At 37.5% G+C, this 18506-nt stretch overlaps 2 protein-coding genes across 13 annotated transcripts in view; one reads left to right on the top strand and one right to left on the bottom strand.

The window, feature by feature from the left end:
• CASD1 (CAS1 domain containing 1) overlaps positions 1–18506 on the bottom strand; it is a 509685-nt gene that overhangs the window by 381957 nt on the left and 109222 nt on the right. The window lies entirely within an intron of this gene.
• The window catches only part of SGCE (sarcoglycan epsilon), a 71169-nt gene that overhangs the window by 15479 nt on the left and 37184 nt on the right, over positions 1–18506 (top strand). For 7 of the 11 annotated variants that reach the window (XR_007772767.1, XR_007772768.1, XM_050941726.1 and 4 more), the window contains exons 2-6: positions 1177–1299; positions 4701–4858; positions 10563–10635; positions 14279–14477; positions 16029–16191. Coding sequence is in view for 9 of the 11 variants with exons in the window: in XM_050941726.1 (XP_050797683.1) it covers positions 1177–1299; positions 4701–4858; positions 10563–10635; positions 14279–14477; positions 16029–16191 (716 nt within the window). In the remaining 2 variants the exon portion in view is untranslated. Of the gene's footprint in view, positions 1–502; positions 627–1176; positions 1300–4700; positions 4859–10562; positions 10636–14278; positions 14478–16028; positions 16192–18506 lie in introns of all 11 variants that reach the window. The other 4 variants (XM_050941729.1, XM_050941730.1, XM_050941731.1 and 1 more) reach the window with 3 other exon arrangements.

Genomic DNA, 18506 nt, shown 5'->3' with positions numbered 1-18506 from the left:
GGAAGATGAGGTGTCACACCAATGTATTACGTTATTGTTTAGATTAGTGCCATATATAAAACTAAGCAATTTTATATCACACACATAGGGCCTGATTTTAAAATTGGGCTCCCATTTTGAACCTGCAAATAATGGCAAATAAAAATGATGGTATGTCTATTTTTATCTGAATACCTGGTTTGCTGTACCTGCAAAATTGTACGTGAAAAATGTGAGGGTAGATGGAGACTCCTTTAAAATTGAACTCCTGAAATTTACCTTGAGCAACAAAAAGAAATAAAAATTCACATTATGTCTGTGTCAAATATAACTGTATATACATAGTTCATATACACTTTTGATAGTAATATGTCTTTTTAGAACATGAGATGTAATCAGAAGACAAGCACTCAATTTTTGTAGTAAATATTACATATTTTAAAAAATGTCACTGACATTTTTATTTTGCCCTTGATGTGTGGTGTGATTAATATAATTCATTCTACCCTCAATTTGTGCACAGAACTACCATAGATGTCCGTGGGAGTCTTGCATGCAGAACAGTGGAAGAATATTACCCTATGTTCTGAGGCTATTGATAGTGTACAAATACAGAATAACAAAGAACAAGGAAAAATTACAATAAGGTATAATAATGAAGTTCTTGCTTGCATACGAACAGCCTTCATCAGGATGTATTTGACTAAATATTCATATTTAATTACTTTACAAACAAGTTATTAAGCCTGTATAGGCTACTTTGTTCCTTCTGTTCCTTATTTTTGTTGTTAATAATATGGGGGAAATTTGATTATACACACACATGTTTTTATTGATATATGGAATATCACAAATAAACAAGTTTCCAAAAATCCTCATTGGCTTCTTCATTATCTATCATTATTATTATAATAAAAGTAAGTATGTGATTAGAATTTGAAATATTAAAAACTGTCTACTTTTGTTTACTGGAATCTTGTACAGGACTTGGAGGATACATAATGGGCAAAGAGAGGATTTGTTTTGTATTGTATTCTAAAACCCACACAATCTTTTAAAAACTTATTAACAGGTATCTAATGCTTGTTGCTTTCCTTTCCCTAGAAATGAAAATTTCCATAGTAATGCATGCTGTATTGTCTAGAGCATGTCTCACTTTTTACTTTTCTGTCTCTTATCTTTCCTTCTGCTTTTCAGTGTACACGATTCTCTCTAAGGTGCACTCTGATCGGAATGTCTATCCTTCTGCTGGAGTTCTTTTTGTTCATGTTTTGGAGAGAGAATACTTTAAGGGGGAGTTTCCTCCTTATCCAAAGCCTGGTATGGGATGCTTAGATCTTCCGTGTTATAGAAAAATATCATTTTTACTTTTAAATTCAAGATCTCAAATGTATCTAGAATACTTTGTGGTACAGTATTGAACATATATCACTTCAACACTTTTAACTTTCGTTGACTCTTCTATACTGGTAAAGTAAGTGGATAATTTCAAGAAGTTTTAAATCTTAAGGCTTATGAACTACAGCTATGCATTGCAGTGCATGTTGAGAAGCCCAGTTGTGGACTTTGAAATGTTCAGTAATGCATCGTATGAATCTAAAATTAGAATCTGGCACTTTTCTTTGCTATACCATTAAATATGTATCAGAGGGGTAGCCGTGTTAGTCTGGATCTGTAAAAGCAGCAAAGAGTCCTGTGGCACCTTATAGACTAACAGACGTTTTGGAGCATGAGCTTTCGTGGGTGAATACCCACTTCGTCAGATGCAGCATGCATCTGCATCTGACGAAGTGGGTATTCACCCAAGAAAGCTCATGCTCCAAAACGTCTGTTAGCCTATAAGGTGCCACAGGATTCTTTGCTGCTTTTATTAAATATGTAGTTGTACAAGCTTAATTTTAATTTTAAAAAGACTGAGTCATATGGTGACTTTTGTAAAAAATGTCCCATTTGAGATTGTATCAGTTTCTTACAAAATAAATAGTGATATTAGCAATTTGTGTCAAAAAGCATCTTATACATTTTATAAAATTACTTTAAATGCACAAGGAACGTTTAAAATAGAAATTTTAAATGTCTTTAGCATAGAGCAGTGATGATTATTTTCTTTCAAAGAAAATGAAAGCTTCCTTGGTTTCAGTCCTGTTTTGTTTCTACATGCAGTTACTTTTTTAAATTGTAAAGCAGTATTTTGTCATAGAAAGGGCTATATTTTCATAAGAATAATGTTTTGACTTACACCCATGAAGTAAAACCAAAGGAAGATCATTAGCAAGATAGAAAACATAGGTTTGAATTCATCTAAAAAACTGTATGAAGATAAAGGACATTTTCCCCCACTTTGCTTATAAATTATTTAGCTTCCTAGAAGCAAGTAAAATTGAAAAGTTCTACTTCATTGACAATCTTTTTAATTTTGATTTTGGAACATGGTGCCTTGAAACCATATTGGGAAAAAATAGCATTTGTTTGAATGTTATATGTTTAAAATATTCTTGAGAAAAAAATGACTTAATTTGTTTTTATTTTCTTTAATCTTCTTCTCTAAAGGTGGATATCTTGACAGACCCTTACTTTTGAGTTTGTGCTCCATGTGTGTGACTGCTGGAGCTACATAGTTTTACTGCCAGCCAATAATATGGTGAAATGTGCCTATCTCGTGCCCAATTTGTCCCCTCCTGAGATAACAGCTTAGGGGTGTAAATGGAAGGAATTTGAAAGTCCTTTCCTAATTGCAGATTGTCTCTAGAACATTGCTATCTCAGTTCCATGTCTGAGGCATGTTACACAGATGCTGTCTGAATCTCTCACTTGTACAATTGTGACCTCATGATCCACTGAAATTGCCCCACTTGTAGGCATCATGAGTACCACATTGATCATCAAGGCCCAACATTTGCAATATAGTCCTTGTTTAAAACTATTGTGTATGACAAATCTGCTGTGCCAAATACTTAGCATCATAGAACCTTTCCTGGAGAAGTACTTTGAAACAAGCCACATCTCAGACTGCTGATCTATTAAAATTAACTTTGAGGAGCAAACTGTGAAATGGGGTAATTTATGATGAACCCGAGCGACTGTAGCACCCTGATGACATTATTCCCAGAGAAGTGATGTTGGGAGGGCTTTTTGTGTTGCTATGGTAACATGTTTGACTGATGTCTTAGCATATTGCTATAGTATCGTGGTTGATTCTCAATTTCCCCATACACCCTGGGGTTTCAGTGATTTTTTGAATTTGGTTTGTGTTTAACTCTCCAATTAAAATGAAGACCATCCATCATCTGGGCTATGAAAGTCCAAATAAGAAGTCCAAGTCATACACTTTCTTTGTCCACTCTCCCACTGTTGCTTCCTGGGTCTCTCTTCTTGAGAGTCTGCACAATCTTTTTCTGATGTTTCTCATTCTAAGTTACAGATTCTCTTCCTGAATGTCTGTGCAAACTCCCACTCCATTCATGTAGTGAAGTGAATGGGAAGTTCTTCCTGCTCTCTACTAGCAGCTGTACACTTGGGCTGAAAAGGAAACAAGTGCCTGGTTCAAACCCCAATCCCCCATGTTCCCTTCCCCGAGGCTTTTTCCTTCACTTGCTTCCACTTGTTCTTTGCCCTTCCCAACATCACTTAATAAAACAGTCTTAAACATCGAGCTTCCTCTTCTGGCACTTCTTCTCCAGCCATCCAGTTCTGTAAGCGGTACTTTTGATGGCCACTGCCCAGGGTCCTTCCAAGATACTTCCTGTCCACAGCTCCCTACTGATTATCTGCATCCTCCGGCTGTGCGAAAAAAGAGCTGCTTATTTACCCTATTCCCAACATCTCTTGCCTGGAGTTTCAAAGTTTCATTCACTTTAGGAACTACAGATCACAACATTCCTGGGGTCTGTGCTGAAATCAGGAGCAGGACAGTGTTAAATGAGGAGCCTACCATTAAAGGGCCAGCACACCATATTTATGTGTTATTTTACCAGTTAAAAATTGTCTCAGAGAAATCTTGTTGTCCTCCTGTATTTTTGGCTATCACAAATTTCTTAAAACAAAATCCTTTCCCTCTTCTGTCATGTGGCACAAGCTTGTTGGCAGCGATTGCCTCTTTCCAATCTTCTGATCTAGGGGTAAATTTGGAAGAGTTTCTCTAAAGCAAATCTGTTGCTCAGTTGTCATTGAGGACCGGTGTGTCTTGACATGACAACACATGTTAAGGTGCGGAAAAAAAACAGTCTCCCTCTTACAGTAAGGCCCTCAGAGGTAGACATTGTCTCTAGAGCCTTTAAAAATTTAAAGGTTTTTGTTGCTTGGAAATACTGGGCTTTGGATTCTTTTGCTTCTGTTGGTAGGGAGGCTGGATGATTTGGTGTTCTGGGAAACACAGGCCCCTGTGAAGCCAGGACCTAGCAATTGGGGTCATTAGAGCACTAAGAAAGTACAAGCACACTCCACTCTGCTGTTGGCTATACATTTCAAATATGGGATTCCTGTCAATTATACATGCTGAGGCATAAACTCATGAGTGTGGATCTCTCAAACTGCACTTTTTGATAATAAAAAATTACAGTTTTATTATTTCCCCATGGAACTGCAATGATGTGTTACAAAACATTATAGTAATTGTGTTTATATGACAAAACTGAACTCAAAATTATTTAATGGAAACGTCAGAAACAAGGTGCATAAAGTTCATTTTTTGAAAACAATCTAATATTGTGTATCTTATCTAGGTGAGATAAGTAATGATCCTATAACATTTAACACCAACTTAATGGGTTACCCTGACAGACCTGGATGGCTACGCTATATTCAGAGGACACCATACAGTGATGGAGTGCTGTATGGATCACCAACTATAGAAAATGTGGGCAAACCAACCATCATTGAGGTACTTCCTTGAAAAGCATCAGAAGGTTTTATTTCATTTTAAAATCTTCATCACTTAATGTAAAATAGTGTGCAAAATAACTTCATAAACAATCAAATGAAGAACGTCTACATATTTAACTTTGCACTTCTCATTCCTAGAAATATACCACTTCTCTTTCCCTTCAGTGCAGACAAATACAGTTGTTAAATCAATAAACAGATTTTTTTATTTACTTTTTATCACTCAGTGGTAAATTATTCAGGTTTACTTTTGTAACTAACAACAAAAGATTTTCCTATTCTAATCTCCTAATTACTAATGCTGACAAAAACCACTATTGTATCTACATCACTAATATGAATGTGATTCTAAAATTTTAAAAGTACTAATTATATAGTGAACAGCAGTTGAAAGACAAAAGCTGTATGATTCTCAGTCATGCCTTTGGTCCCACACCACAGATTAGGAAGTCAATGCTGCAACTTTGCAACTCACAACATTATGAGAAAATTGCTAAATTAACTTGCCAGTTCCACCAGTTTTGCTTGGACAGCCATATATTTGTGTCAAACTCTTGATTAATCGCTTCTCTTGATTTTATTATTTTATTATTCTTCTCCAAAGATAAAACTGTAAACACCAGCCTTGGTTCTGATCCTACAAACAGTTCCACACATGGTTAATTTTATGTACACGTGTGATGTTCCCTGGTGTTATCTGGACCGGTGATCTGCTAGGTCATCCCAATCCTTGACTCTGGGAGCCAGCCTTACCCTGCTCTGCTGTGGGAACCCCCACTCCTGGCCTGTTCATGCTCAGCCTCTGGCATGTAAGCTGCTTCTTGGATTGTGCAATCGAATAACACTAGCCAATATCTCGTCCCAGACACAACCCTGGGAACCTCCGTCTTGCAGTGTCAAGTTATGCCTGCTGGATGCTGCAAGCTTATATGAGTTCGTCAATGTAACAAAGAAATTGATGTGTACCAGGCTTGTTATCCCAAGGAGAGTCTCTGACATGCTTCAAACCAAATGCACTGCTTCAGGTAGAATAAACAAACAGATTTATTAACTATAAAAATAGATTTAAGTGATTATAAGTCAGAGCATAACAAATTGGATTTGGTAAAATGAAATAAAAGAAAAACTCATTCTAAGCTGATCTTAACACTTTCAATGCTCTTACAACTTAGATGCTTCTCACCACAGCCTGGCTGGTTGCTCTTCAGCCAGGCTCTCCCCTTTGATCAGTGCTTCAATTGTTTGGTGTGGTGTCTGTAGATGTAGGTGGAAGAGAGAGGAAGAGCATGGCAAATGTCTCTCCCTTTTCTCATGTTCTTTCTTCCCTCTTTGCTTTGCCCTTCTCACTTCAGAGTCAAGTGAGCATTACATCATCGCAGTCCCAAACTGGCCAAAGGAAGGGTGGGGTGAATCACTCGCGAGTCCAACAGATCCTTTTGTTGCTGCCTAGGCCAGCATCCTTCATCCCTCTGAGGCTGGGCTGGGTTTGTCCCATACCTGCCCTGATGAGGTGTGAACTGTCTCTCTGCTCTTGGAGAGTTTTAGTCTGGGCTTATTTTAAGCCATGAGGATACATTTTCAGCCTTATATCTATGTACATAACATTATAATCTATGATATTACTGTAACAACAATGCTCTGTGCATCATGAGCCTTCTGAAGACACCCAACATGACAAACTTTGTATTGGATACCATACAATCATTTTACAAGGATAAACATGTGGGTGCTGGGTTAGTCCAATTGATTTCAGTGGCACTAATCACATGGATAACATTAACCATGTGCAGAACAGTCTGCAGGATCAGAACCCTGGAAAGAAACTATTTTTAAAATTGTTCTTTTTTAAATGGTTTCTGTTTCCAAACCTGCATCAGGATCTGCGCGGGTGGATTCTTGCTGCTGTATAAAATACCATTGAAGTCAGTGTGACTTTGCACAGCTACAAGAATCTTTGCATAGATGCGTTAGCAAATCCCAGTATAGGACTAAAGATTCTACATGGGGACAGAAATATGCTAGTGATACCAATGCGTGATTTGGGCCTACATTTGACACATCAAAATGTAGATATATATTTTATATGGCTTAGGTTTAAAATAGGTTACTTGTTACCAAAGCTTAAGAACATAAGAACAGCCATACTGGATCAGACCAAAGGTCCATCAAGCCAAGTATCCTGTCCTCCGACAGTGGCCAATGACAGGTGCCCCAAAGGGAATAAACAGACAGGTTATCATCAAGTGATCCATGCCCTGTCACCCAATCCCAGCTTCTGGGAAATGGAGGCTAGGGACACCATTCCTTCCCATCCTGGCTAGTAGCCATTGATGGACCTCTTTTCCATGAATCTATCTAGCTCCCTTTTGAACCCTGTTATAGTATTGGCCTTCACAGCACCCTCTGGCAAGGAGTTCTAGAGGTTGACAGTGAGCTACATGAAAAAATACTTGTTTGTTTTAAACCTGCTACCTATTAATTTCATTTGGTGGCCCCTTGTTCTTGTATTATGAGGAGGAGTAAATAACACTTCCTTATTTACTTTCTCTATACCACTCATGATTTTATAGACCTCTATCATATCCCCTATCATATCATACCTCTGTCCTATCATATCTTAGTCGTCTCTTTTCCAAACTGAAAAGTTCCAGTCTTATTAATCTCTCCTCATATGGAAGCCATTCTAGTCCCCTAATAATTTTTGTTGCCCTTTTCTGAACCTTTTCCAGTTCCGATATATCTTTTTTGAAAAGGGGGAACCACGTCTGCATGCAGTATTCAAGGTGTGGGCGTACCATGGATTTATATAGAGGCAATATGATATTTTCTGTCTTATTTATCCCTTTCTTGATGATTCCCATCATTGTATGTGTATACTTAGGATTATGTTTTCCAATGTGCATTACTTTGCATTTATCAACATTAAATTTCATCTACCATTTTGTTGCCCAGTCACCCAGTTTTGTGAGACCCTTTTGTAGCTCTTTGCAGTCTGTCTGGGACTTGACTATCTTGAGTAGTTTTGTATCATCTGCAAATTTTGCCACCTCACTGTTTACCCCCTTTTCCAGATTGTTTATGAATATGTTAAATAGGACTGGGCCCAGTACAGATTTTGTTTTATTTGATTACTCCCTAGTAAATAGGTGAATGGTTTTTTGCATCTTTTATAGGAGTTTTAAATAGATAGTTTGTAATGTAGCTGTAATTAAGTGATTTATCTATGTTTTGGATTTATTGTTAAACTGAAATTACAAATAAAAAAAGGAAAGAATGCCACTCTAAATATTAGTGCTTCAGTTATTGTTAGTTTTTCAGCAGATTTAATTTTGCAGTGCTAGATTAATTTTTGTTAAAAATCTCTCAAATTAGAGATTAATTTTCTGTTTTTATTAACATTCCTTTTACATAGAGTACACTATATTTTACAATTTAAGCTTTATTCTCTTCACTTACATTTTGCCTGTAATCGATATGTCAGACCACTATCCTCTCCTCATTCCAATCCCTTTCAAGACCCACTTTTACTGGGATACCTTCAAGGAGTCATTTATTGGTTTATTTTTAATTAGTGTGCTCCACTATGTTATTCCTATCCTTTCCTGAGAGACTGCAGAATTTCATTCATGTATCCACTATCCTGCCTTCCACCTTCTGATATTTTGTTGCCTCCTTTTGTTGAATCATGTCAAGCTAGATTGTCAGATTTTTTGGGCAGGGACCATCTATTTCTATTTATGTTATGAGACACCTGTATTTTTGAGGGTAAAGTGGGGGGAAGAAAGGAGAGGGAAAAATACACAATTTTGATAGACCATATTCCAAAATTCGTATGAGTTCAGTCATGGTATAACTTTCCAACACAGTGAAAGAATAATCACTGGGGACTGTTTGGCCATCAGATGAATACCGCAGGTCCTTCATGCATTTAAAAGGTACCGTTCTGTGTACTTGTACATAATTATATCAGACATATTTTTCCAAAAATAAGGAGCATATACTCTGTATCTCCCAATAGCTTTCAACCCACCTAAAGATAAAGACTCTGGCATTCTTATTATTTGTATTGTGGTTGTGCGTAAAAGCCCCAATCATGGATCAAGGTCCCATTGTGCTAGGCACTACAAATATACAACTAAAAGATGGTCACCGTCCCAAAGACCTTACAATTTTTTTTGCTATAAATATCACCAGTTAGCTTAGCTCCACCAGGAGCTAAGAATGAGTAGAAACCTTACAGCCTTCAGGACAAAATGCAAAACCCATCTCTACTCTTTGACTTTATCATACTTAGGTCAATAAAAGAAGAAAAAAATACAGAAAAAACCCCAAACTGCTCCCTCTTGTTCCTGAAATGGAGCTGAGAGAGAAAAGAATACAGGACTAGGGAAGGACAATCACTTATATGTAAATACGTTATCCATGTGGTATCTGAGAATATTAGTGGAACATAAATAACTAGATAGATTAGTGTGAAAACCCCAGTAAGATGTCTTTATTTGATATAGTGCTCCATCAAAGCAGGTAGGCCTCCTCATTCATTTATCTTTCATGTTTCTATATTTATAGTCCATAGAGTTTATTTTTTTAGTATTCAAAAATAAAAATAATTACTGTTTATACTTGTTCATAGCCCGTTCGTTTATAAGCCAACCCCCCAAGATGGATAAGTGAAAATAGCAAAAACTGTTATGACCCTTTCATAAGCCGACCCTATATTTCAGGGGTTGGAAAACTTTGGCTTCCAGCCTGTCAGGGTAAGCCACTAGTGGGCGGGTCCAGTTTGTTTACCTGCCGCCTCCACAGGTTTGCCGATCGCGGAAATGGTGAACCGCGGCCACAGGGAACTGAGGGGCTCCATGCTTGCGGACACTCCAGGTAAACAAAATGACAATGTATTAGATATTCAATTCAGTGATTCCATAGAGCAGGGATTGGCAACCTTTGGCACGCGGCTTGCCAGGGTAAGCACCCTGGCACGCCGGGCTGGTTTGTTTGCCTGCCTGCCGTGTCCGCAGGTTTGGCCGATTGCAGCACCCACTGGACGCAGTTCGCTGCTCCATGCCAATGGGGGCGGTGGGAAGCGGTGGTCAGCACATGTCTTGGCCCATGCCGTCATGCCGTTTCCTGCAGCCCTTATTGGCCTGGAGCAGCGAACCTTAGCCATTGGGAGCCGCAGTTGGCTGTACTTGCGGACTCGGCAGGTAAACAAACCAGCCCGGCCTGCCAGGGTGCTTACCCTGCTGCCAGGGTGCTTACCCTGCTGAGCTGCATGCCAAAGTTTGCCGATCCCTGCCATAGAGTTTAAAATCATCAAATTTCGGTGTAGATCCGTTTGTAAGATGACCCCCAATCTTTGATGTGTCACTTTTTTACCAAAAATATTTGGCTTATGAATGAATCTATACAGTACATATATTAGTGAATATTTTTAATTTAAGAAAAACAATACTTTTCATAGAATATCAGGGTTGGAAGGTGATCTAGTCCAACCCCCTGCTCAAAGCAGGACCAATCCCCAGACAGATTTTTTGCCCCAGATCCCTAAGTGGCCCCCTCAAGGATAGAACTCATAGCCCTGGGTTTAGGAGGCCAATGCTCAAACCACTGAGCTATCCTTCCCCCCAATTTCTTTGCTGAATTTATTAATTTTGGTTTTCACATTTGTACTACCATTTTGGTGTCATCTGTTTTTATTCTAGATTACTGCTTATAACAGGCGCACCTTTGAGACTGCAAGACATAACTTGATTATTAATATAATGTCAGCAGAAGGTATGTACAGAAGAGATTTTGCAGCGCTCTAGATTGTATAAGTGGTACATTGTTAAGATTACATGATTTTTAAGATGACAATACTGTCAAACATTAAGCAGTGTTTCAACTAAAAGCATGAGTGGTGAGGAGGAGGTAAGGGAAACTTCCCTGTCCTGATTCATCGTTTGTTATTTTTTGCTCAACCATTTTTACCAGGGCTGATTTATGCCCAATTCTTAAAAATTCTTCTGAAGAGCCAGCTTTTTTGCTTTTGGAACCAAATTGTACCAAACTGTATATTTTCTACACCTACACCACATACAAGGGATATATCTCTTCAAAGTATTTGTTTTGAAACCAATAGTAGTGAGAGCTGTATTTGAGAAGTGCATCAAGCCTTGAAGTTAAAGGATAAGGAAACATGCAAGGATGTCAGCATTAGTTTGCATTTTATTGGTTAATGAAAGATATATCTAACTGGAGGATTAAACTTTTAAAGTATATAATGAAAAACTTTTTGCAAAGTTAGGGACACTGGGTCAAATTAAGAAGTGACATAATCAAGTACTGCTCTATTGAGGTAAATTGAGTTTTACAATTTTGTCATCAGCAATAGTGGATCTTGGATTTTGAAATGGAGGCAGGGAGGCCCAATATGCTTTTTTAATGTCTTTATGAAAGTCAGTGAATTTCATAATATCAAACGCTATATACAAGCAGTGACCTTCAAGATTCAGGTTGCCTTGCAAAACAGCTAGTTGCGTGTTCTATCAGCTGTCGTTGGAAAAAATCCTCCAAATAAATAGAATGAGCTAAATTCTAATTTCATTTGTATTGGTGAAAATCTTGAGCAGCTCTGAAGTCTATGGGACTGCTCCAGACCTACAGTGTTGTTAAGTCCAGAATCTGGTTCACTGGGCCACATTCAGCAGAAATGTAGATGATAGTGCAGGTTAGTCAAAAAAGGAGCATAAAGAAATGTAATTTGCATTGATTTGGTATTCAATGGGTAGGCAAAACAAGTGTTATACACAAAAGAGATTGTCACAAGTGTAGCACATAACAGAATGTTTTATGATAAGGTAAAGGGCTGCATTCTCTTCCACACTTTTCCTGTTATATACTCTAGTCAGCACCCCCTGCAAATAAAAATCCTTACCTACTGCTGCTTTTTCTGGGAGCAGCTTCTTTTTTAGTTTATTATGTAAACACGTTGGATATATTCTCTCCTATTCCACATACAGAACTCCTATTCTTGTCACTGGCAGTGTAATACTTACATTGAGTAGAGAATATGTCCCATTATCAGAAAAAAAATGGGTGCCACAAAGCAGTAGTGGTTTTTTTCTTTTTCCTTTTCAGATTGTCATAGGGACCATTTTGGCCTCAATCCAGCAATGCATTTAAGCACATACTTAATTTTATGCACATAGTTTCATTAACTGTGGAACTGCTCATATGCTTAACTTTAAGCGTATGCATAAGTGCATTGCCGAATCAGAGCTGTAATGCTCATGGCCCTGCAATACCAAGCCTTCATCCCCTAGATTTTAAAAGCAACACATAGGCTTTTAACTTTGATATGCCTCTTGCATGTACTACTTATTTTATTGCTAAATCCCTACAACATATAGAGGCCAATAGCTGATGTATCACCAAAGGAAGAAAATCCCTCCAAATGCATTTAGGTAATTGTGAAATGATTCACTCCAGTTAAATCATAATGCTGAATGTGTGACAATCACTTCCACAGTTATAGACAGATGTCATAAAAACTCAGAAAGAAAACTGGTATGTAATCACAAAGCATCTATCTATTCTAAAAGTAGCAAAAGAAACAAGGAAAAATGTCAGGGAACAATTTTTTGCATACATTTTTTCTCCTTAAATTTTCTCCAGTGTGAACATTGCTTTCATCTTCATAATGTTGCTATGTTGATTTGTACAATATACCCTATCATGCTTAACTAATAACATCTGTTGTATAATAAAAGATTGTGAAAGTCCCGTTTTACTAAATTTAAAATCTAGTGCAAAACAATAAATAACCAAGTGAAAAAATCAAATAGCATCTCCAAGAAGAGTGTAAAGGATTTAAAAATGAAGCATCTTGATATTCATTTACGAAAACCTGTGTCCTTCAATACGGTTTGTAACCAGATTGCAGTATGTAATAATGTAAGTAAAATATTCAGTATCTATAAAATCAGAAAACAAGATATAAATACATGTAATTTGAGTTAATGAGACCCATAAAATGAAAATTCCTCTGGGTTTTCTTTAATATTTGAAAGAAGGCTTTTTAATTTTATCAGCGTTCTGACCACTACTCCTGGCCTCCTCTGAGTTCTTTTAAAATATCTGTCTATGGGGAAAAAATGAAATGTGCATATTGAATTTGAGTGTGCACAGGATGCAAATGCACAGTACCACAAAAATAGTTGCACATAAAACTGCAGCACTCAGGTGCAGCAGACAATGTTCTGTGGTAACTTTTACATTTAAAAAGGTAGATGTTTCAGGTTAACCAAGTTGCAAACAAGTCACAGTTCACAACTGAAAACAATACAAATCACCTTAAAAATACCAACACCACTGATCTGTCTTAAAATTAGAGCTGGGCAAACTTTTTCAGGCAAATCAAATTTTCACTGAAAAATCTGTTTAGGTCAACCTGAATCTATGAATTTGACACTAATAATTTTGACCATTCACAAAACAACCAGAGGAGGAGGAGGTGAAGGTTATGGTGGTGATGCTGCTGCATCTGCTACTGCGCTTATAATATTTAGCTCAGTGGTTAGGGCACTCACCTGGGATATGGGAGATAGAGGTTTGAATTCCTGCTATGAAATACACCTGATATGGAATTACTCAATCAACTGAAAAGTCAGAAAAAAATCAGATTTGGTTTGACCAAACTGATTTTTTTTCAACATATATTTCAGAACTGTCATCCAACTGAAAAATCAGTTATTTGCCCAGCTCTCTATAAAATTTAGCAGACCATTCTAATTGTGAGTGTGGACAGTTTGTGCATTTTGAATTTACTTATTACTTAGACAGAAGGAAACTAAAGTGAGACCTACAGTATAGTCTGTCATCACCTTCAGTTTGAACATGGAGTTGTGGCCTATTGCATTTATAGGTTCCAGCCTACAATATTTCATCTTGAATGAATCATCTTATGCCACTCAAGTTAGTGTATGAAGCAATTCAGGCTGGGACTTGTAGTTGTTGCAGGCCACTCCTCTTTGCCCAAGAGTATGGTAGCTGCAATTTTCTTCATTTAATGCAGATTAGATGTTGTCTTCAGGGGGCAGATCCTGTGCAGATGTAAATTGTCATAGCTTCATTTAAGTCACAGCACTATTATAATTTACACCAGCTGAGGATCAGCCCTCAGGTTATTTGCAGGTTGCCAATAGCTCCATCAACAGGGCAAAGCTTGAGTGCTGCTTTAAAAAATAGTTGGTACTATTATAAATAAACATAGTTTGATAATTAAACAAGAGTGGCCAGATCAGAATATAACTTGGTATTATAAAAGGATTTTAGGAAGGTGTCTCCTCAGTCTTCTTTAATAAGTCAGTAGTGCAGTACTCAACCACTATTTTAGATCTTTTGTAATAAAGACATAACTCTTTTCCTTCACAACTAGATTTTCCTTTACCATATCAAGCGGAGTTCTTCATAAAGAACATGAATGTAGAAGAAATGTTAGCAAGTGAGGTTCTCGGAGATTTTCTTGGAGCAGTGAAAAATGTGTGGCAACCAGAGCGTTTGAATGCTATAAACATCACCTCAGCTCTAGACAGGGGAGGCAGAGTTCCACTTCCTATTAATGATATGAAAGAGGGGTAAGCACATGTGTATATATATCTAATCTGTTTATAAGTCTTTAGCACTCAAAATAAGTGTCACTCAAGTGTTTAATGTTCCTTTTAGGCATTCAAGAATTTTTGGAAGTTACTTTGTAAAGAACAAACTTTTGGAAATTGTTATTAGATATTAAAAATACATACGTGCCCCGAGGCCCCAGATGAGGGGATCAAGGTCTTTTGATGTTAGGTGCTGGGAATTTACAATCAAAGAAACATTAACAGTTTTCCCTGCTTACAAAACAGGTGGAAGGAAATAAGACTCTCTTAATCTACAATTCCAGCCTTATATCCCTGTAACTGCAGAGCCTAATTTTGATTCATGACTCTGAAGTTCTACAACATAGACCTCACAAAACTTAAAATTAGCTCAGCTGCATTCTGTTCTAAACATCACAGGGACATTTAAAGCTACATCTTCCAATACTATAGCTCTTAAATTTAGAGTTCACTGATAAATATTGCTTGTGAATGGAGCTCATTCCTTTGCATTAGATGTTTTAGGAAAGTTTTTTTAAAAAAAACATACACAGAAGAACTTACAGGAGAAATACGCCTTGAGCAAAATTTTCCTTTTTTAATGTTTTTTGACTGAGAGGCTTCTTGAAGTCTGTCACTACAGTTGAACAACCGCTAAAGAAAATCTGGCAGCTTCCTCATCCTGTGTTAGCCACACCAGTGTATATAAGATGCTACATAGAGTTTCATCTGTGGTGTTTTTGAGCATTGCTCAGACTGTGCTCTGTGTACTCCCTGGCAAACTAAACCTAAATTCTGCTTCAGGGTCCCTGGATTCCGTGACTTTCTGGTGCAGCAGATTATATTCTGTAACAGTTTCATTTATTCATTTCAATTGAGATAAGTATGAAAATGAATAATAGTATCAGTACAGTAGCCCTTGTTTTATTTACTTTGACACTAAAATCAGTTTGTTTTGTCCCACACTCTGCTTTCAGTATGTTGTAAAAATTTGTATTGACAGTGCATAACTGTCTTGTGGAATTTGTTGAGAGAAGCTGGATGTTTTGGCAAGTTGGCATCAATAATAAATGAATAAATTGCAGTTGTAATTTAAAGCATTTTCAAATACCTTTTACAGTTTACACATAAAATGCTATGAATTTTCAAGAATGCTATGCTGAGCAAAATTTTCTCTTACATGAAATGGAACTGTTTTAACAGAACTTCCTGAAGTACTTTATCAATGATTTATTGCTGTTTTTACCTCAAAATTTTGAACTTTGAGCTTTGTAACTTTTTTTTTAAATGAAAATGGACTATTGCTAGTTATAATCACACAGTACACTCAAGCTGTAGTAGGAATGTAATAAGTAGCTAGAGAAATAATTTGGTCCCAGTTCATTGGGCCTACACTGGAAAAAGTGATGTCATAGCCTATAAAACACAACTAGCTGTTTTAGAAATGAACTATTGTGATCATTGAAATGCAGAGGACTAGACTGTGTTCATTAAATATTTATTTATTAATGGATATCCTGATAACACTTTGTCACACATCTTTTTCTGCAGTGTCTATGTTATGGTTGGTGCAGATGTTCCATTCTCCTCATGCTTACGAGAAGTGGAAAATCCACAAAATCAGCTGAGATGCAGCCAAGAAATGGAACCTGTAATAACTTGTGATAAAAAATTTCGTACTCAGTTCAGTATTGACTGGTGTAAAATCTCTTTGGTGAGTCACTTTGTGATAAGATAAGAAGTGATGTGTTTGTGAATGCACTACTTAGAGCTGTGTATCAGAGGGTAGCCGTGTTAGTCTGGATCTGTAAAAGCAGCAAAGAATCCTGTGGCACCTTATAGACTAACAGACGTTTTGGAGCATGAGCTTTCGTGGGTGAATACCCACTTCCTCAGATGCATGTAATGGAAATATCCAGGGGCAGGTATATATATGTGTGCTAGCAAGCAAGCTAGAGATAACGAGGTCAGTTCAATCAGGGAGGATGAGGCCCTGTTCTAGCAGTTGAGGTGTGAAAACCAAGAGAGGAGAAACTGGTTCTGTAATTGGCAAGCCATTCACAGTCTTTGTTCAATCCTGAGCTGATGGTGTCAAATTTGCAGATGATTACTTAGAGCTGAACATAGTGTGCCCAAGTATTTTGCAAGCCTCACCAAACAACTCTGCCAAAATGCACCTCACTTGTGACTGATCAGACATAACTCTTCCTTCAGCAGAGACTGCTAGAATGTGGAGGGATTTTGCTATATGGCTAGAAGTGTATTATAGTGCAGGCAATACTAAAACCGCCAAATTCAATTTCCTTTGTGGTGACTTAGGTAGGATTTGAACCCATAAATGAATGCCTGGTTCATTAATTCACTGCACTAATATGCCTAGGTCTAATTCATTAACCTAAAAAAAAAATTTGACATCAGTTTCTGACATACTGAGTTGAGTAATTTAGCAATGTTTATCCTTGAATCACCTTGATTGATCATTCGTGTTGTTCTAGCCATTCGTTCAGTCACCTGCTGGCTAGGCTGTCGGGCACTGGACGCCCAATCAGCATCGCGCACTGCAGCCCAGAACCCCTGAGCTCAAGCAATCTGCCAGTTTCCACCTCCCAGTTAGCTGAGATTACAGGCATGCACCACCACACCTGGTTGCAATGTTTATAAATTGTTAAAAACTTCTTCTGAACATAAACATCTAACATTAAATAAGAGGCAGAAAATGAAAATAAGATGAAATACTGGAGCCAAATGAAATTGGAAAATTTTTCCTCAGGTTTATCAAGTAAAGGAGAAATATTAAGATAAAAATAGGACTGCTGTTTGCCAGGGAATGAGAATAATTCTGATAAGGGCTGAATTTTTAAAATGATTAGTTTTTCTCAGTTTTAAACAAAAAGCAAAGAAATTGAGGAATGGGAAGAATGTAATACAAACAACGTTAAACAAAGATGGTTAGGGAATGTTCAGTAAAACCCGTATCTCAGTAGGGCCAAATGAGATGTATGCAGAAATTTTAAAAGAGCTAGCAGAGTAAGCTGAATCACCTGGTAATACTTAACACATTGCATTTCTTATCTTCATCGCATTTACAAATATTAATTTATCTTTACATGCTCTTCAGAGGTATGTTAATAAGCATTATCCCCATTTCACAAATGAGGAGACTGAAGAAAAGAGGTGAAATGTCTTACCAGAATTTTTTGGAGAGGTTATCAGAATGGGGATTTTAGAATGTAAACACTCCTAATTACATGTCCATGTGCAGTCCAGTAGATCACCCATCCTGTCTTTCAATACATTTTGAATCAGAAAAGTTGCCTAAAAACTGTAAAAATGACTATTATTGCAAAAGGAGGATCCATAAGCTATCCACTGTTTCTGGTGTTAATTGCTAAAAAAATTAGCATAAATTAGGGATGTCTGTAGAAAGATGTCGGCCTGATGAGTTGCTGACACAGGGTAGTGAACCAGAAGTGAACCTGTGTGTCACAACATTGTCTAATACCTTCCATTATAGAGATTCTTGCAATCTTTTAAAAGAAGCTCTGACACCTCCATTGTTTGCAGCAGACCTTTGAAATTCTGCAGGGACAAAGTCATGAGGCTATATATGTGCCTTTTGCTTGTTGAATGAAACTTTGTTCAGGTTTGAAAGTTTTAAAGTTAATAACTCAGTCATTTCCCTTCTGTTCCTTGCACTGCTCAGGAATTTTTTGGCAGCCTGCCACAATAATAACTGAACATGAAAATTCTAAGGCCAGCACCACCTCATCACACAGTGTACTGAGAACATCTGGTAGCTGCCAGAGCAGCTCCCATAGCAGCAAGTGGAGTGAAGAAGGAAGTGGATTCAGACTTCCCTCTGTCTGACCACACACCTCCCAGCATTGAACACATACCTCCACCCATCTGCCTCCCTCCAGAGCTCCAAATGGGGGTGGCATTCCCAAAAGTTTGGGAGAGGGCTAGGCTTCCTGTAACCACTCCTCCCAACCCAGCTCACGGTGCCAATACATTTCCTTCTCCCTAGAA

The sequence above is a fragment of the Gopherus flavomarginatus genome, chromosome 2 (assembly GCF_025201925.1).
Source record: "Gopherus flavomarginatus isolate rGopFla2 chromosome 2, rGopFla2.mat.asm, whole genome shotgun sequence".
NCBI lineage: Eukaryota > Metazoa > Chordata > Testudines > Testudinidae > Gopherus > Gopherus flavomarginatus.
This window is presented reverse-complemented; position numbering and strand designations above follow the sequence as displayed.